Genomic DNA, 17,004 nt, shown 5'->3' with positions numbered 1-17,004 from the left:
CAAAACCTTTGGAAATTGAACAAGAGCTACTGTAAAGGAGTATTCAATAAGAACAATAGTTCCCCTTCAGTATACATTCCATCCTGTGTGTTTCTTTAGTCTGATCCTGAAATTGGAAGTTGCAATCTATCCATGTTGGGTTTTGTTATTAATAACAAAAGAGGTGTGAATGGAAAATGGTGGGAAGTGAAATTTTGAATTAGTTCATTTTACTAACGCACTTTGTCCCCCATTGGAAGAAGGAAAGAAAATCTTTGTGTATATATAAAGAAGCTCATCTCCTCACGCCGCCGTCGTCGTTCGGCTCGGCTTCGGCTTCGGTCAAAGATTGATTGATTAATCTTTTTGGACAAAATTCTTCTCAATTATTTAATTAATTAATTAACGAAAATTCAATCAGGAATAACCCATGACCCGTCAGAATTAGTGCCAAATGGTCTATAAATATGCCTGGAATCCCAGAATTTTTACTTACTAAATTTTCCGATAATCTTCTTCTCCTTCTGCACAATATCTTCCCGTGTGTTTTACGACCATTGAGTGGTTCGCCGTTCACCGGAGTTTTTGGTATCAATACGCTGGTGAATTAAACCGTTCTATCCCGGGAGGATAATATTCCAACATCTCGTGTACTTGAGGGGAATAATTTCCTTAAGGACACAATGTGCATTCAGTGGACTCGATTTCCTGTATTGTTTTTTCAGAATTTATTTTTGTTAAACTGGTTCTACTAACTTTCTGTTTCTGTTTTTATTTCAGAAAGTTTAATGTTTTATTGTTTTAACAACAATACAGTTTTAATAACAATCCATTCTAATGGCTCCTCTTGCTTCACTAGGGAGGTCCATTTCATTGGTGAAAAGGACCTTTTCAGTAAGAGTAGTAGCATATTTGGACAGGATGTCTGCAACTTCATTCCCCGTAGCAGTGCTTCACTTTGATTCCAAACTGTGCAAAGGTAAAGGGCATGAATATGAGAGAACAGAGCTTGACTATGCCCAAGCATAAAGCCATAATAAGGTATCTTATCTTAATAATGATAATAATAAGGCATGGGAGAAGACAAGGAATGGCCAAACTTTACTATTGGAAGAGTGTCGTGGGTTGTCAATTTGGTTTGGAACATCATTTTTTGGAAGAAAAAAAACAAACACCCCTAAACAACCTTCAACTTAATGATGCGATGGGCTAGCCAGTTTTCGGATTGGTTATTAAAAAATATCCAGCGTTTGCAAAGTCATTGAAAAATAACCACTATTTTGCTGCAACACGGAAAGTTCCAGCATAATATATCGGAGATTGGTGCACCTGTGTATGAACTTCCAGCATATTATGCTGGAACTTCAACACGTGGGAAGTTCCAGCATAATATACTGGAGATTGGAGCACCTGTGTATGAATTTCCAACATATTATGCTGGACCGGTATATTATACTGGAACTCCAGTAATATATTGGAGTTCCAGCATAAGTATACTGGAACTCCAGTATAAATATATACTGGAGTTCTAGTATACTTAATATACTGGAGTTTCAGCATATTATACTGAAATTCCAGTATATTATGCTAGAGTATTTTCCGGATTTTGAACAGTGGTTTTGTTTAGATTTATCTTTACATGAAAAGCGGCTAAATTTCGATTACTTTTGAAACCGTGGCTATTTTTGAATGACTACTTGTAAATCTGGTTATTTTCTAGCTATTTTTACGATAGAAAGATCATATCAAAGTATGCTGATGATTTTATAACTGTCCTCTTTTTTGTGTGGATTTGGGGTGAGTTAAATTATTAGCAATTAATTAATCAGGTGTTTGGTTTCTTCTCAATTTTGTGGCATCAAATTAGAGATCGGAAAGATTAAATCCACTAAATGCTGGATAAAATTAGCTGGTTGAATTCATTGTTCATTCTTTTAACCAATATATATAAATTATAGTACACAATTATACACATGATTAAACATATATTATACATTTGCTAGTTATATATGATTATTTGCCAAGACGTTTTGGTGGCAAAATTTTGAACTCTAATGTTATGCCTATCATGGTATCAAAACCAGTTAGATAAACCTCGAATGATATACTGCTGTTGCTATTACGAAATTTTCTCCTTTATAGTTTATACAGGAGTTAGAACCTCAGGAGGAAAACACAAGTAAATGTAACAAACAATGGAGCAATGTGCAATTTAATACATTTACCATTGAGTTCAAGATCTGTGCATCAGAAGTTGTCGAAACTATACACCATCAGGTCCATTATCCCTATAAAAGTCGGCATTATTCTTGTAACTTTTTTTTTTTTTGGAATGATAACCAACCTGCTGCTATAATTGATTAAACTACACTAATAATATAAAATTCTTTACAAAGTCTGCGTATATACTCAAATCCCATAAATTTAAGAGATTTTTCCATTTTGGATAGTTTGGTCATACCATAATTTGTATTTACACAAATCCTAAGCACCTACCATAGGTCAAAACTCAAAACAATTCCTATACAGAAACACGGATTGGTGCTGAATAAAGAAATAAGTAATAGCAACTGTACAGATTGAAATAAGCCAAGCACACCTCAGCTCATGTAATACCCTTGCAAAATAATTTTTTACATCTGCGTAAAAATTCCTCCTTCCATCATTACGATATACAAGAAAAATAGGAATGTGTATACTCAGCAAGAAGCGTCTTTAGGAAGTTCAGCTGGCGGCATTGGCGTAACTTTAGCAAAACTTAGTTTAAGCCGTGACCATCTCTGCTCTTGTAACTCCAGGCTCCATCTCCAAAGACTTCTTCAATCATAGTGTGGGTTGGTAATAAGTCAACTTCACTCTTGGCACAGCTCAAATACCCGATATCCCATTCTTTAGCGCTGCACGGTCCAAACACAAAGTCATGCCCACTGTCACGGCCAATACTGGCAAAATCACTTGCCCAATGTCTACCATTGACAGTCCTTCCAAGAGGTGCTTCCGGAGCACCGCCAGGTGCGTCACGCGTATGGGAGCAATAATAGTGACCCGCTTCATTTGAAACGCCTCTGTCTAGGTGCTGAATACTGGGTGTAAAACTGCTGTTAGTATCAAATAACTTATCAGGGCATTCTGCTGATAAATCAGTGAACACCTTCCTGCTACCACAGCCTACAGGTTTATAGACTTCCCAGGTCGCAACACCAACATTCTCATCATATGCCTGTTTATCATCCCCATAAATCTCATTGCAGCCAAAATCATTTCGACATTCTGGTGATTCTACCACAGAATCCTCATCTCCATCCGTCATTTTATCTTCGTCATCAGCAGTGTCATCAATCTCCTGCCATTCATCATTATCACTATCGACGTTGGACGGGTCAAATCTGTTCTGCTTGGCACGTTTTCGCAAAATAAAAACGTTAAAGTAATAGCTGACAAGTTCCCTCCTGGAACGTGAAGGAAATTCACTAGCAAGATTGTTCCAGAAATCCCTGCCTAAAGAAGCAGGATTTGAGAATACAACCTCATGAAACAAGTCCTCTTCCTCTTCACACCATTTCTCTGTCACTACCTCTCCCATACCACAGAAACCCAACCTAACAAATGTCTCCTCACCAAGGGATATCTTAAGTTTTTCTCTGGCTTCAATGATGTGTAGTCGAACACATCTCATGGAACCTGCGTCCTCACAAGAACATTCAGCTCTTCCCACTCCAGCAATCTCCTCGTGGTCTGCTGTTTCTGTGTTACGCATTGGAACGATACAAGTCCCAGCAAATTTATTTTCATCAGAAAAATCATCAACACAATCTGATTCTAGAGCTTGGGATGGAAGATTCATGTTCTCATGTGAATCCTGCATGGTGGGTTTATCCTTACTACCATGCCCACCCCATTCTGGCAATTCAGCTTGGAAATCGGGTCCAATAGGAACCAACTTTTGAGGAGAATTTCTCAACAGAGAGAAATATACTTCCCTTGGATGAGTAATGGTCCTGGATGGAAGATAATATTCAGGAGACCTCAATGAGTCACAAGGCACCTCAAACCTGATTTCTTCTTCACTAGTGCTACTAATGGGCCACGAAGAGTTTGAAGCAGAGCCATCAATGGATGTATCAGTATCTTGATCAGGAAAAGTGGAAATTTCAGGGGCGTTGCCACTATCAGGTTTCTTGGTATTATCTCCATCTCCACCTATTATAGATATGGAACAGTTCATAACCAAGAATCAAAAAAAGGATACCGTATCCAAAAACCTTTTACATCCAAAGTCTGCAACTAAAAGTGCAAGCCTATATGACAATCTAGAATAAAACTGCTCAAAGTGTTTAAATAATGTCTCAGGAATTAACAAAAAATTGCCAAATAAATAAAATCATCACAAATATACAAGTCGACGAACAGCTAGCAAAAATGCTTCTTGAAGAATCAATCCTTTACCTGAAGCATAAGGCTTCATAGCCACTGCTTCATGAGGAGAGAAGTCCAAAACTGAAACTAGCTGACTGTTTGGTTCTACATGCCTTGGCTGCTTTGATGAAACCTCACACAACTCTTCACCAAATGGCCTCTTTTGCACCATATTTAACTGTAAAGGGAGTTGGAATAAGATACTGAATTTGGAAAAGACCAGAGAGTAAAAATTGTTCCACACATTCGAAAAACATGTTAACCAATGCAACCATAATTGCATAATACATCCAGAAATTTAAATGCTATATAAGTGCAAATTTATCCCTCAAAAAAGACAATTAGCAAACACTAGAGGAAAAAACATGTTGAAGCCATAGTCATGCACAGCATTGAGCATTTTCCATTAAACGTAACACCATATTGCATAGCCAAAAAGAACACTAACTAAAATTCTCCATAACATGCATACTCAGGGGCGGATTTAGGGGGGCGCAAGCGTGTTCACCTGAACACCCTTCGCCGAAAAATTACGATGTATATATATAAGGCAAAATCTGTTTTTTATCTCTATATATTAAGTTTTGAACACCCTTAACACAATCCAAAAGTATAGTTTAGTGGTCAAGGGGGTTCAAAATCTACATAAGGTCATGGGTTCAATTCCCACTAGCTACAAAAAAAAATTTTTGAACCCTCTCGTGAAGATCCTGCCTCCGCCACTGGGCATACTATGCCACTATAACAGTAATTTCACTATCAACAACTATATAAGAATAATTGAGCTCAGCCAAGCAAGAAGTCATTCTAAAATGTCTAACTAGTGAAAAGCAGGTAAGTCCTTGTCCTTTGTTCGAAAATTAGAATAACATTAAATTGGTTATCTTATTATTTGACCCTCGAAGGTGAAATAAATATTTGAAGAGAAAAACGTATATTTGTCTAATCATATAGGCAGAATCAAACAAATAGACTATTTCTAACAGAATGCCAATACTATTGGGCAGAGCTCAAGTACCTTAATTGTGAAGCGTCTTGGTCGAATTGAGCGGGCAGAAATTTTTTTCTAATTGGGGAAAGTTTTTAAAGATAAACAGAAATTAAAATGAAATAATTTCTTTTCCTTGAAAAGAATAAAGTGAGAGAAAAAAGGGGACAAATTATAATTATAATATAACAAAAAACCCTAACCCTAGATCCCCAATTTAGACTCTACGCTTCAATCAAAAGCAAAATAATAAAATCAACCAGAAATAAATTCTGGGTATCAATAAACTAAACAAAAAAAGAGAACGATTAGAGAAGAAACCCTAAATCACAAACTATTTATAGGGAAAATCGATTTTTTAAATATTTTTTTGACAAAATCAAGAGAAATCGAAGAAGAAAAACAAAGAATTACCCAAAAAAAGATTAATTTACAAAAAAACAGGAGAATTAGAACAGATCTGGTGAAAATAAAACAGATCTGAAACCCTAACTTCAGGATTCGATTTTTGAAACGGCTACAGCCGAAAAAGGTATCGATCGATAGAGGAAGGAAAGAATTAGAAGAATCGAAGATTGATTTGAAGAAATAGAGGAAAAATCGAGGTGGAATTGAGGGAGAAAGGAGGTAGGTTTTGAAATTGGGGGAAAAATTGAATTTGTCGGCGATGAAAAAGGTAAAGCTAGGGTTAGCGAAGTCTATTGAGGGAAAATAGTACTGCGGGTGGTGAAAAAGGGGTTCGGTAATTACAGTTAATTACGCCAAATACCCTATGGCTATATATTGGCTGCACCAAATTGGTTAGTCAATAAGTCAAATAGGATATGAGGCTGGATTCTGTTGGCTAAGACTTCGTAACTGATTTGTTCACTTCCACTTTGAATAATAGATATTGAGCGAATAATGTCAATTGACCCTATATTATCTATCCCTAATAATTTGGATAGGTTCGATTGAAATAAAATTATAAAATACCATTATTGAATTTTGTTGAGCTTAAAAGAACTTGTTGAAGTGGAAGTGATTCTATTGAATTTTTAAGATTTTGGATTGAATTTGGATCAATTTTGAAGCAAGAACTTATTGATCAAAATTTTTACCAACAAGTTATAACGATCGTATTAATAAGTTTGTAATAATTATAATCTATCTCTTCTTGTTTACACGTAAGAATATAATTATTGTTACTTTTATAAATGCAAGTAGTGGATAGTGAATAATTATTACCAAAGTTAAGATAACTTATGGTTAGTGAGTGTGAATAATTATTATCAAAATTAAGATAATTTATACTACAGTCATAACAATTCGTGAAAACTTATGACAAAGCAAGTTCTGGATTCATTGGAACTTGTGACGTTCCGTCGAGATAAATGAATAATTTTTTCCAAAGTTATGATAACTTGTACTACAATCATGATAATATGTCAGAAGTAGACTTGTGACAAGACAAGTTTTGCCTATTGAAATTTGTGGCAATTCGGAAGGTTTAGTGAATTTTTTTTTTATCATAGTTACAATAATTTGTACTACAATCATGATGTTCCTTAAGGACTTGTCATCGAACTCTTATCAATAAGGTAAAAATTCAAGTTGCCAATCTGGACTACTAAAACTCTATGAGTTATTACAATTTATTCTTTAAAAAAATGATTTATTAGATTTATCCACCACATTGCCTATGTGTCAAATTATATGATTATTTCTTCTTTTATAATTGTTATTGATGTTTTAAGCGTCAATACCACACAAGAGGGGTGGTGATTTGTGTGGTACCAAATTTTCTAGATGTTCTAACTACTACTGTTTGCGGAATTAAAAGTACATAAAATAAAGAACACAAAGATTTTACGTGGAAAACACCTGGCTCAAAAGGTGAAAAAACCACGACCTACTACTCAGTAGGATTTTCCCAAACTTCCACTAAAATCACTGAGCCAAAACAGCATTTACAAAACTCTTTGTAAACCTAAGGATTAACTCTAATCCCGTTGTAGCACACAGCCTCAACTGTTGCGACAACTTCAAGTTAGCCTATAACTTGAACTCTCAAAGTACCTAATATAATTGCTTCTATGAAAGGTGAAAGGTACAACTTTGAACCACCTACTACAATTGAATTAGAGTAAGAAAAAAACACAATGGAACTGGTTCTTCTATCTCGTTCAAGTAGCTTCAAGAGTGCACACTCAAATCTTACATAAATTGCTTGCAAAATCGCCTTGCTCTATTGCTTTCAATTTAGTTTAACTTCTGCGTTTGTGCCACCCTGTAAAAGAGAACAATCACTGTTATTTAATAGGTTAGAAATCAGAGTTTGATTGGGATTCAATTTCTGATCTTCTATCGTAGTTGAGTCCTTGACGATATCAAACTCTAACACTCTCTTTATCTAGATTGTGTTCTCTTCATATAAGGAGACTTTCTCCCCTTATCCAATATGCAACATTTTCGATCATATCAGGAGATATTGCTGCTTGATCAGTGAGACTTATCTCCTTCACGTGCATCTCACATGTATAGGTTGATCATGACTGTGCTTCACATGATGGACCCGGTCCGTGACTGAGTTCATTTATCATTCTTCAAAACTTTACCTGTTCCCGGGCCAACAGTTATGTCCGGGTTGTTTGTTGGGAAAGATAATACTCCATTGTTTTGTCCAGACCAAATTATGCACACTATTGAGTATGTGTTACCTTCTATCACAGGTTCGAAATAATTCTATTCGTCGAGACTTAGATAAATAAAAAGAAATCACTTAGTATGTTTTTTACTCTGCTAGTATTAGGATTGGAACATTAGTTTCCACCAAGACTTGTAGTAAGCACTCCATACAATAGGTGTGGGTTTCGATCCACACTAACCTCTTTCGCCTCCCCTTCTCCAGTCCCCCTATATAACCGAATTTATTAATATAACTTTTTTTAAACAAAAAAAAAGAGAGAGAAAATAAGACAAGTTTACTAAGGTTTTTAATCATTGGTTTTGAATGATGATATACAGCTCACTGAATATGTATAAAATTATCAAAAAGGTAAAGGAAATCGTTAGGTCTGCATATCATTTACAATTAGTGTAACTCAAGTATAGATACAATTACGCACAAGTCAAAGCTGACAATCCATGATAAACTATAGAAGGGCTTGACAATGACTCATGTAAAGCGGCACAAGCAATCGCCTTTCATCAAAGTCAAAGCTGTCACAATGCCATCCAACCTCAAGCCGCAAAGTTAACCTGCAGAGATATCATCATAAAAAATCAGTATCGTCAATCGTAGCAGTTTGAATGGGAAGTTTTAAAAGATTATTGATCTAGCATCTCATGGAATCTCTTTTGCAACGAAAATCAATCAGATTCAGAAACTTGATGGACAAAATTATCATGCTACCATGGCACTATATCAGAAATTCTTACCATTCTCCATCTTTTGTTTGAAGTCACTAATATATTCCCAAAAATATACACACTTAGTGGTACAGATATAATGGCAAATAGTACAAGATATAAGCCTGGGACGTGAATGAGAAGAGGCAACTTTCCAGGCACACCAGGCTGGGAGGTAAGAGAAAGTATTGAAGACATGCATGTAGTCCTATCAGACGACAAGAATGAATTGTCAGAAGTAGGCATTACAGCTACTAGAAATACTAAAAGCTAGACAGCAACTGAAGGAGCATTATTGTGTAATACAGCTAACGCATGGCTATACAGTAAGGGGAAGTTTTCAAAAAGGAATTGAAGTAAAGATGGTAAAACCAAGATTTAAGAAGATAGAGCGGAAGCCTTGTTGAAGTAAAGATAGGAAAACCAAGATTTAACAAGATAGAGCGGAAGCCTTGTTGAAGTAAAGATAGGAAAACCAAGATTTAACAAGATAGAGCGGAAGCCTTACGTAAACTGCCTGTGGAGAGGAATCACAAGTCAACACCCTCATCAAGCCCTTTAGAACTGATTATCACATTTGAATCAATTTGTTTATCAAACTTCTGTTTACGGCGGGCTTCAAATTCCTTGAAGCCTTCCATCTGAAATAAAAAAGTAAATACCATTATCTGTAAATGACATTTCCACGATTAACATAACTGAGTAGTATCAAACAGTGAACAATAGTGAGTAAAAACCTGTTGAAATTGGTCCATGGAAATGGGATTTCTGTGCAGTGCTATATTCTGCAAGCTCTTGCATTCTCTTAACAAATTTAGAGGCATCTGAGCAACAGGTACCAATAGCAAGCATGAGAATCTTGTTAAAACATATATCTGATAGGAACGAGTGCAAAAACTTGGATGCTTTAAATGGACAAGACTGTTAGAAGTTCCATCCATGACCACAAATATGGATGATTTTGTACAATGAAGAGACCTAGATTTCACATTATGGTCATTGTATAAGTTAGATACGTTGTGCATGTTTCTTTTTGCGCCGATACACAGAGCAGCAGTGGGAGCATTTACGTATATAGATAGTGCGAAGAGGGTTCTTAACTCTGCTTAATAGCATCGTTAGATATTAAGAGAGAGAACGAGAGAGGGTACTCTTCAAGCATCATCAGAAAATATCTCGTATACACAGCATCAGATCTAGCTTTTCAGTGAGACAAACAGTCAAACCCTTATCCATGTGGGTTACAATGCATTGCACTTATTTATGTGTAATGAAGAGAGAGAGAGAGAGAGAGAGAGAGGGAGGGAGGGAGGGAGGGAGAGAGAGAGAGAGAGAGAGAGAGAATTAGATGGTAACCTGATTGAGATTGTTATTGTTCAGGCAGAGTGACTTTAGTTGAACAAGATTGCAAACAGAAGCAGGAAGCTCTTCAATAGAATTATCTGCGACAAAAAGTTGGTATTCATAAGCAAGACCGCAGAAAAATCAGTAAAAACCTAATTTGGCACTCTGAGGAAAAATAGAACCTTAAATCATGTACAAATATAAATGAATGGCACCAAGACTAGTGTTTTATAAGCTTAACAAAAGAGAGTTGTGGATATTCCTTGACTTCTATGTCACCCACCACCCTCCCAATTTCATTATCGGCTATGACTTTCACTTAATTTTATATTGATGTTTTTTTTTTATTAAGGATGCTTCTTTTGTTCTTGTTTCGTTTTGGTACTTTATCCCTCAATGTATATTGGACATGAAGCTCCAGCACCAAGAAAGCAAACAAAATATAGAAATAGCAAGAATCAGATAATAGGCGAGCTAAAATCTGAAGGTACCATTAGCTTGCAATTCTTCCAAAGAGAAGCAACTTCCAATAGATTCAGGAAGAAACTTTAACTTATTGTTTGAAACATCCAACAGCACCAACTGCACGGCCAGAACATCAATGTCAATTCTACAGCCTTATGCTCTCAAATAAGATGAATTGAGAGTACTTGAGTCTAGGCAGTGCGCCTTTCTAAGAGAGACAGAAAAACAACATGATCATATAGAACCGAACTCACATACAGAGAAGATCTATAGAATAACAATATATGCGACCTTTTAGAAGGGTTCCACTTCCAGAGGAAATAGAGCAGTTAACTTGATTGAAAGATCTTAACTCATCATCCCAAGTCACCGAGCACGAGAATCAGAAAAAGAACAACAAGTGAACACTGTTTTTCATTTCTCGGTTATCAATGACATTGGAAAAACTTATGGAAAATAAATTTCAAATTGAAGTCAGAGGGAATTAAGAAGGAGAAAGTAAAGGCACTCAGTGTGGTGGACCTCAAGACAACCCACAAAGAGCCACTTATTCTCCAAACTCCACCACCCTCCCCAGAGAGCTCGAGGATCCTCTTCTAAAACTAAAATACAAGCACAAGATAGACGAGCGACATCATTAACTACCAAGAGAAGAATACAAATTCACAGTGAAGTGGAATCACTATATAAATTGGGAAAAAAGTTGGGTTTCCAGTTGCAAGAACAAAAAGTTCATTAATTTTGATATCAATTTGCTGAATGATTCTCTACTAACAAGAGCGATGGGAAGTTCATTAATTTGGATATCAATTTGCTGAACAGTTCTCTACTAACAAGTGATGAGAAGCTCATTAATTTGAATATTAATTCGCTGAATAGTTCTCTAATTGACAAGATTGACACCATTTCTTTAGCCACCTTAGCATCATTATACATAACATTGAACAATGCAGTAAAGCCAGTGCAAAAATTTCAACTGACAACTATATAGAACAGCATAACAGCGTAAGCTGGCACCATATAAACCATCAGAATAGATCACTTACATTCCGCAAGCTCCCAATGGTGTCAGGCAAGCTCGTTAACAAGTTTGCTGAGACAGATAAACGCTCAAGCTTCACTAACTGGCCCACTGAATACAAGAGCATTCGGTTGTTAGAAAAGAGAGTGTAAATATATATAGCAGAAAGACATCTACTAAACTTCACATATGATCTAGAATCCCGGGGAATTACATTCATCAGGCAAGGTTGTAATTTGATTCCCATCAAGTGTTGCAACTTTCAAAGACTGAAGCAATCCCAGGTTCACGGGCATATGCTCAATAAGGTTATCAGCCAAAATCTGAAAAGAAATAATCAACACTCAATTCTTTGGATAAATCAGACATAACCAACTGTTCATAGTATTGGTTATTCAAGAGAAGACATGTATGATATCAATAGTATAAAACATGAAAACCTCTTCAGAGTCGTCCGAAAATAAACACTTCTCACCAGAAGGGAAATGCATACAGTTTTCCCAAGTAGAGCTGATTCAGCTTAGTTGAGCGTTTGAGGGTGTAGAGAATATTCTTGTAAAGATTAGGACAAATTTATTTATTTTTGACTTTTTGTTGAGTTTTGGAAGCATCCGAGGTTCCTGTTAGCACGGATGATTGGGTGCATTTTATGGAGAACCGTGTTTTCATGTAGGTCCAGTTTTTGTATACCAGTTGTATGTTGGGGCTTTTTCCCACCACATATTGCCTTATCATAAAAAATTGAGCTGACTTGCATTCCAAATCTTTCACATGGCCATTTCCTCCTCTAAGACTTCTCTCTCTCATAGCCTAGAATCATCCTTTAAAGTTAAGCTGCCAGCATCTCTCTTGTTTGGTGTTCGCCATGATATTTTGGACAATTGCTATTGCTTAAACCTTACATATCCAACCGAACAAACCACTTATTATTTACTAGAAAACATGTTTAATCATTCCCCTCAATATTTAGCAAACCCGTTGATATAACAAATGAGAGGATAGAACTGCTAGCCAGCTATATGCCTGAAGAAACATGAGGGGCTTGCTTCGATATCATGTAAAAAACTCTATCTTAGTAATGATTGACTAAAAGGAGAGAAGCTTTTAACCACATTAGTGGTATGCTTCTTCCTTCTATCGGGACATGAAAATGCCACGAGAAAATTCAGATCGGATTTTTCTTATTAGAGTGTATTACAACGGTAGAGGGAATTAGTTGTTGTCTAGTATATGGTCTTGAGCAAATCCTTGAGTTAGCTTTTGAGGTTGAGTTAAGTCTAAGGTCAATTTTCTTAACATGGAAGCAGAGCCAGACTTATCCCCCTTATGGTGTTTTCCAGTGTGTGGCCTCATGTTATGTTGTCCAAGTTCCAAATTCCAGTCCTAAGCAGTGGGAGGAAGGGGGAGGATGTTAGAGTGTCCCACATTGGTTGAGGGAATGAGTTTTGTCTCCTTATGCAGTCTTGGTCAATCATCACCTTTCGAGCTAGCCTTTGGGGTTAAGTTAGGCCCAAGATCCATATTCTTAACAATTCTTAACTAAAATAGAAAAGAAAAGAACTCACAACACTTCTTCTGATGTAGCATAATATTATCTACCTTAGGAGAAGGTTTTGGTAAATACTAGAGCTATTTTTATTTTTTACAGTGCCAAATAAAGCTCAGTCAGTTTGCGTTTATGCCTGTTTTGCAAGGTTTTTAAAATTTAGGAGTACCTGCATTAATTATTTAGTAGGACTTTCCTTCCCCTTGTACAACTTTGGGTTATTAATGGTAAATTCGTTCTTTCTTTCTTATTCTTCTACTTTTAAAGTATAACTGAGTACTCAGACCAATTACTCCCCCCCCCCCCCCCACAAACCAACCAGACCCAATCAAACATATTCGAGAACACGCAAAAATACCAGAAATATTGGGGCAGGTGCAAAAGGTTGTCTCCCTTAGGGATGAAGCAGAAAAGAAAGAAAGCAATTATAGCCTATGTCAGAATTGGTGGACACTAAGATAGAGTAGAACATCAATAACAACTATACTCAATCCCGAGCTAGTACAGTCAGCTATATCAATCCTTAGTATCCATTTTGCTCCGGTTAGACCTGTTTCGTTCCAATTCTCAGTAATTTAGGTTTTTCCAACTGTGGAGATTCCTCATTCTCTTCCCTTCTCTTATATTATCACATTGACAACATCATGCCTTCCAAAAGAAGCTAATCGTACCTTGCTAAATTTCTCTTCCAGAATAAACCGTGTACCTTTTTTCCTAAATGACTTTTGGCTCCAAATATATGACCAACAATTCTGACCTAGCTTTCATCATGAGATGTGGGCACTGATAACATAATAAGGTTATCTTATCAGATATTCTTCTTTTGATGAAGCCCCTTTGACACAAAGATAGGAAACAAACATGTACGTTTGTAGTACTTACTAGACGCTGTAAGTTAATTAACTTGTTGATCTCCATGGGAATATGAACTGCCACAATGCAAAGACTGAGAGATTAGCTTCAGGAAAACAAAAGGCTTCAGGTAAAATGAGATCAAAAGATAAATGACGTAAACAATTTCCCCAAGTAACAGTGTAACACAGGCATAAGCATAAATAGCAGTTGCAAAGGAATTGTTGTGATTTATCTTTGTACTCGAACCGACAAGAAGATAGGAATCAAAAGCTTGAGAAATTATTGCAATACCCAATTTATTGTGTGTCAAGTCGAGGGTGCGTACAGATCTCTCCAGGCTAATAACTTCATCTGGAAAAGACTGTACAAGGAAAAAACAGTCAGGACATCATGAATTTGATTAACAGAAAGGATTAAACTGTGTCCTTATCTGACATATTTACATTCCTTCACAGCAAGCATTATTCATTGAAACCAGCAAATAAACAACAGTAACTACTGAATCCATGCTACAATCACAATGACACTATCCAAGCCTTGTACCCAACTTCACGAATTAAAGTGAATGGGATCTAAACCTATTTCCTTATAAAGCCATACCACCAATTAGATTAGGAAACTCATACAAGCATGCATGTTGAATGTATATATGTGCAATACATGCGCGCACACACATGAGACATGGATACTTCATGACAAAAACAACCAGATCTCATCATTGAGTCATGGACAGTTAGTAGCTTAGGAAGGGAAAGATCCACTTTCAGTTAAAAATAATTGCATGTCATCATCGCCAGGACTCGCTTAAATCATCTACTGGTCCTGATGCCACTAAATGCAGTTACTCCCCCTCTCTAATTCAGGGGCGGATCCAATGTTACGGTACTTTTGACACATAGCATAAATTTATGTGTAAAAATCCACGAAAATTGCAACAAATACAGTGTTATCAAAGGCAAAAGTGTAAAAAAGCTCTAAGGTCCGTTGGGGCTTTAAGCGCAAAGCGCAATTAAAGCGTGGGCTTTAATGAAAAAAGGTGCAACTGGAGAAAAAGTAAAAATATGTATATTTAGTCCAAGACCAATAATTATAAGCATGAATAACAAATATATGGATAAAGAAATTGAAAAAAAATTACGATAGAGTGAAATATCAATTGTTTAGTATCGCCTTTTCAGGATTACATTCATTGGCAAGGAAAAGTATGCCTTAGAGCCTTGATGCGACATTGAAGCGCCCACAAAGCGAGGCGAAGCGCTCAACATGTTTTGACCCTCGCTTCAGGGCTTAAGCGCGCTTTAAGCGCGTCTTTGACAACATTGAACAAATAATAGATATGAACCCATAATATTAAAAATATAATGGATTCAACACTAAGAACCTCAAAGGTTGAACCCATAGAATTTAAATCTTGCTCTAATTTATGGGGCATAATCAATTGAACTAATTCTCATGCAGATCATTTACTTTTCAGAAAAAAAAGTTCACAAATTTAAAATTTATATTACGAGTACTATGTGATCATGACTGTGCGAACTTTGTAGCAAAAATGTTAAAGACATTGCAGAGTGCAGACAAAAGGTGCATCATTGACTCATGAAAATGAAAACCTTTCACAAAGGAATTACTTAAAAAGTAACCTGATATTAGTTCCCACGGAATGTATTTGGTCACTTGTCCATTTCTTTTTTCCTGCTCTTTCATATCAAACCTCTAGGTTCCTTAGAGAACAGAAAACATTCTAGAAAGAGATACATGGATTAAATTCTCCTACATGAAGATGATTAATTATGTATATCTGAAATAGTGAACTTAATCTATCGGCACATTAACTTTTTTGCTCTTAGGCAGTTTACTCCAAAGTGTCATGAAGGTTACATCCAAGTCAATTCCACAAAATATTCATAAACCTCCTCATAAGAAAGTAAAACGCTTCTCGCGCCAAACAACTCTATAACATAGAAAAAGGAATTGGCAATTTAACAGCACCAAAATCTGAAACAACAAACAGTCAATTAGAACACTTTTCTTTGAAGGAAAAGTCCATATTTTCAGTTGACAGATATTTGATCCAAAATAGACAGTAATTAGAAAAACACAGGGCAACATACACTGGGCTAATAAATCAATCAATCAACTAAACCTTAAATCAAAACTACTCGCAATCGACTATATAAATCCTCTATATCAATTCCACGATACTAGGTCTATCATTTCATTTCAATACTAAATGGAGTACAATTTATACAGTCAGCAAATAGTTGTCACGAGAAACTATTAACAATTAAAAAAAAGAGAGAGAGAGAGAGAGAGAAGAAATGAAATGCCTTCAATTTGGAGTCGCGTAAAGCAACGATGCCAGTAGAACGCCATCGAGCCATTCGGGTGGCTTTAGTATCTGCCGCCTTGCTACTGCAACACCCCATTTTCGATCACCAGATTCTACTCTTTCGATTAAAGGAGTGAAGAATAAAAAATTTATGGAAAAAACAGAGCAATTTGGTCGAGGAACAGACGACTATTTTGATGAAAGCGTGTGTGAGTTTTGCGCAAAGGAATTATGATTACGGGACTCTTTATGTTGTCAGATTTATAGCGTTGACGCTGGATTCTTCAACTCTCAAATGAATATTTGTTTTGCGTTATTGGGAATTTGGGACCATGTGGCCAATCGCCCATACAAATATACTCCCTCTATTCTAGTTTATCTTGAACTTTCTTTTCTTTTGAATTAATGTTTATATATGTAATAATAATGCAATTAATTGGTGCATAGTTGAAATTTTACAGCAACACAAATATTAGATATGTTTAAAATTACAAATTTCAAAAGTATTAATATTATGGCATATTAAAAACTATTCCTTTGTCTCAAAAAAAAATAAAAAATGATGACACTTTTGAGTGAGTCAAACGAGTTATTCTTTGATCATAATTTTTTATATACTTATTAAATATTTTAAATTATTAATTATTAGTATGACTTATATTACTGTTATA

General features: G+C 35.9%; 2 protein-coding genes across 3 annotated transcripts; both read right to left on the bottom strand.

Moving 5' to 3' along the window:
* Positions 1-2,385: 2,385 nt before the first annotated feature.
* Positions 2,386-6,133, bottom strand: LOC107781647 (uncharacterized). The gene is made up of 3 exons (XM_016602381.2): positions 5,414-6,133; positions 4,426-4,573; positions 2,386-4,179 (listed from the first exon to the last, which is right to left on the bottom strand). The coding sequence occupies exons 2-3, from the start codon at positions 4,565-4,567 to the stop codon at positions 2,738-2,740; spliced, it is 1,584 nt and encodes a 527-aa protein (XP_016457867.1). The 5' UTR covers positions 4,568-4,573; positions 5,414-6,133; the 3' UTR covers positions 2,386-2,737.
* A 2,197-nt stretch (positions 6,134-8,330) lies between these two features.
* LOC107781648 (plant intracellular Ras-group-related LRR protein 7) lies at positions 8,331-16,693 on the bottom strand. 2 transcript variants are annotated; one of them, XR_001647047.2, is made up of 11 exons: positions 16,332-16,693; positions 14,296-14,365; positions 14,032-14,078; positions 11,818-11,926; positions 11,629-11,714; positions 10,609-10,699; positions 10,130-10,215; positions 9,511-9,597; positions 9,282-9,414; positions 8,804-8,981; positions 8,331-8,623 (listed from the first exon to the last, which is right to left on the bottom strand). XR_001647047.2 is itself a non-coding variant. In XM_016602382.2 (10 exons), exons 1-9 carry the CDS (start codon positions 16,428-16,430, stop codon positions 9,304-9,306), a joined length of 786 nt encoding a protein of 261 aa, XP_016457868.1. In that variant the 5' UTR covers positions 16,431-16,691; the 3' UTR covers positions 8,331-8,623; positions 9,282-9,303. The 2 variants fall into 2 exon arrangements, 1 of the variants encoding a protein (XP_016457868.1); XM_016602382.2 differs by lacking the exon at positions 8,804-8,981 and having other exon boundaries at positions 16,332-16,691.
* Between the last annotated feature and the right edge of the window lie 311 nt (positions 16,694-17,004).

This window comes from Nicotiana tabacum, chromosome 20, assembly GCF_000715075.1.
Source record: "Nicotiana tabacum cultivar K326 chromosome 20, ASM71507v2, whole genome shotgun sequence".
NCBI lineage: Eukaryota > Viridiplantae > Streptophyta > Magnoliopsida > Solanales > Solanaceae > Nicotiana > Nicotiana tabacum.
This window is presented reverse-complemented; position numbering and strand designations above follow the sequence as displayed.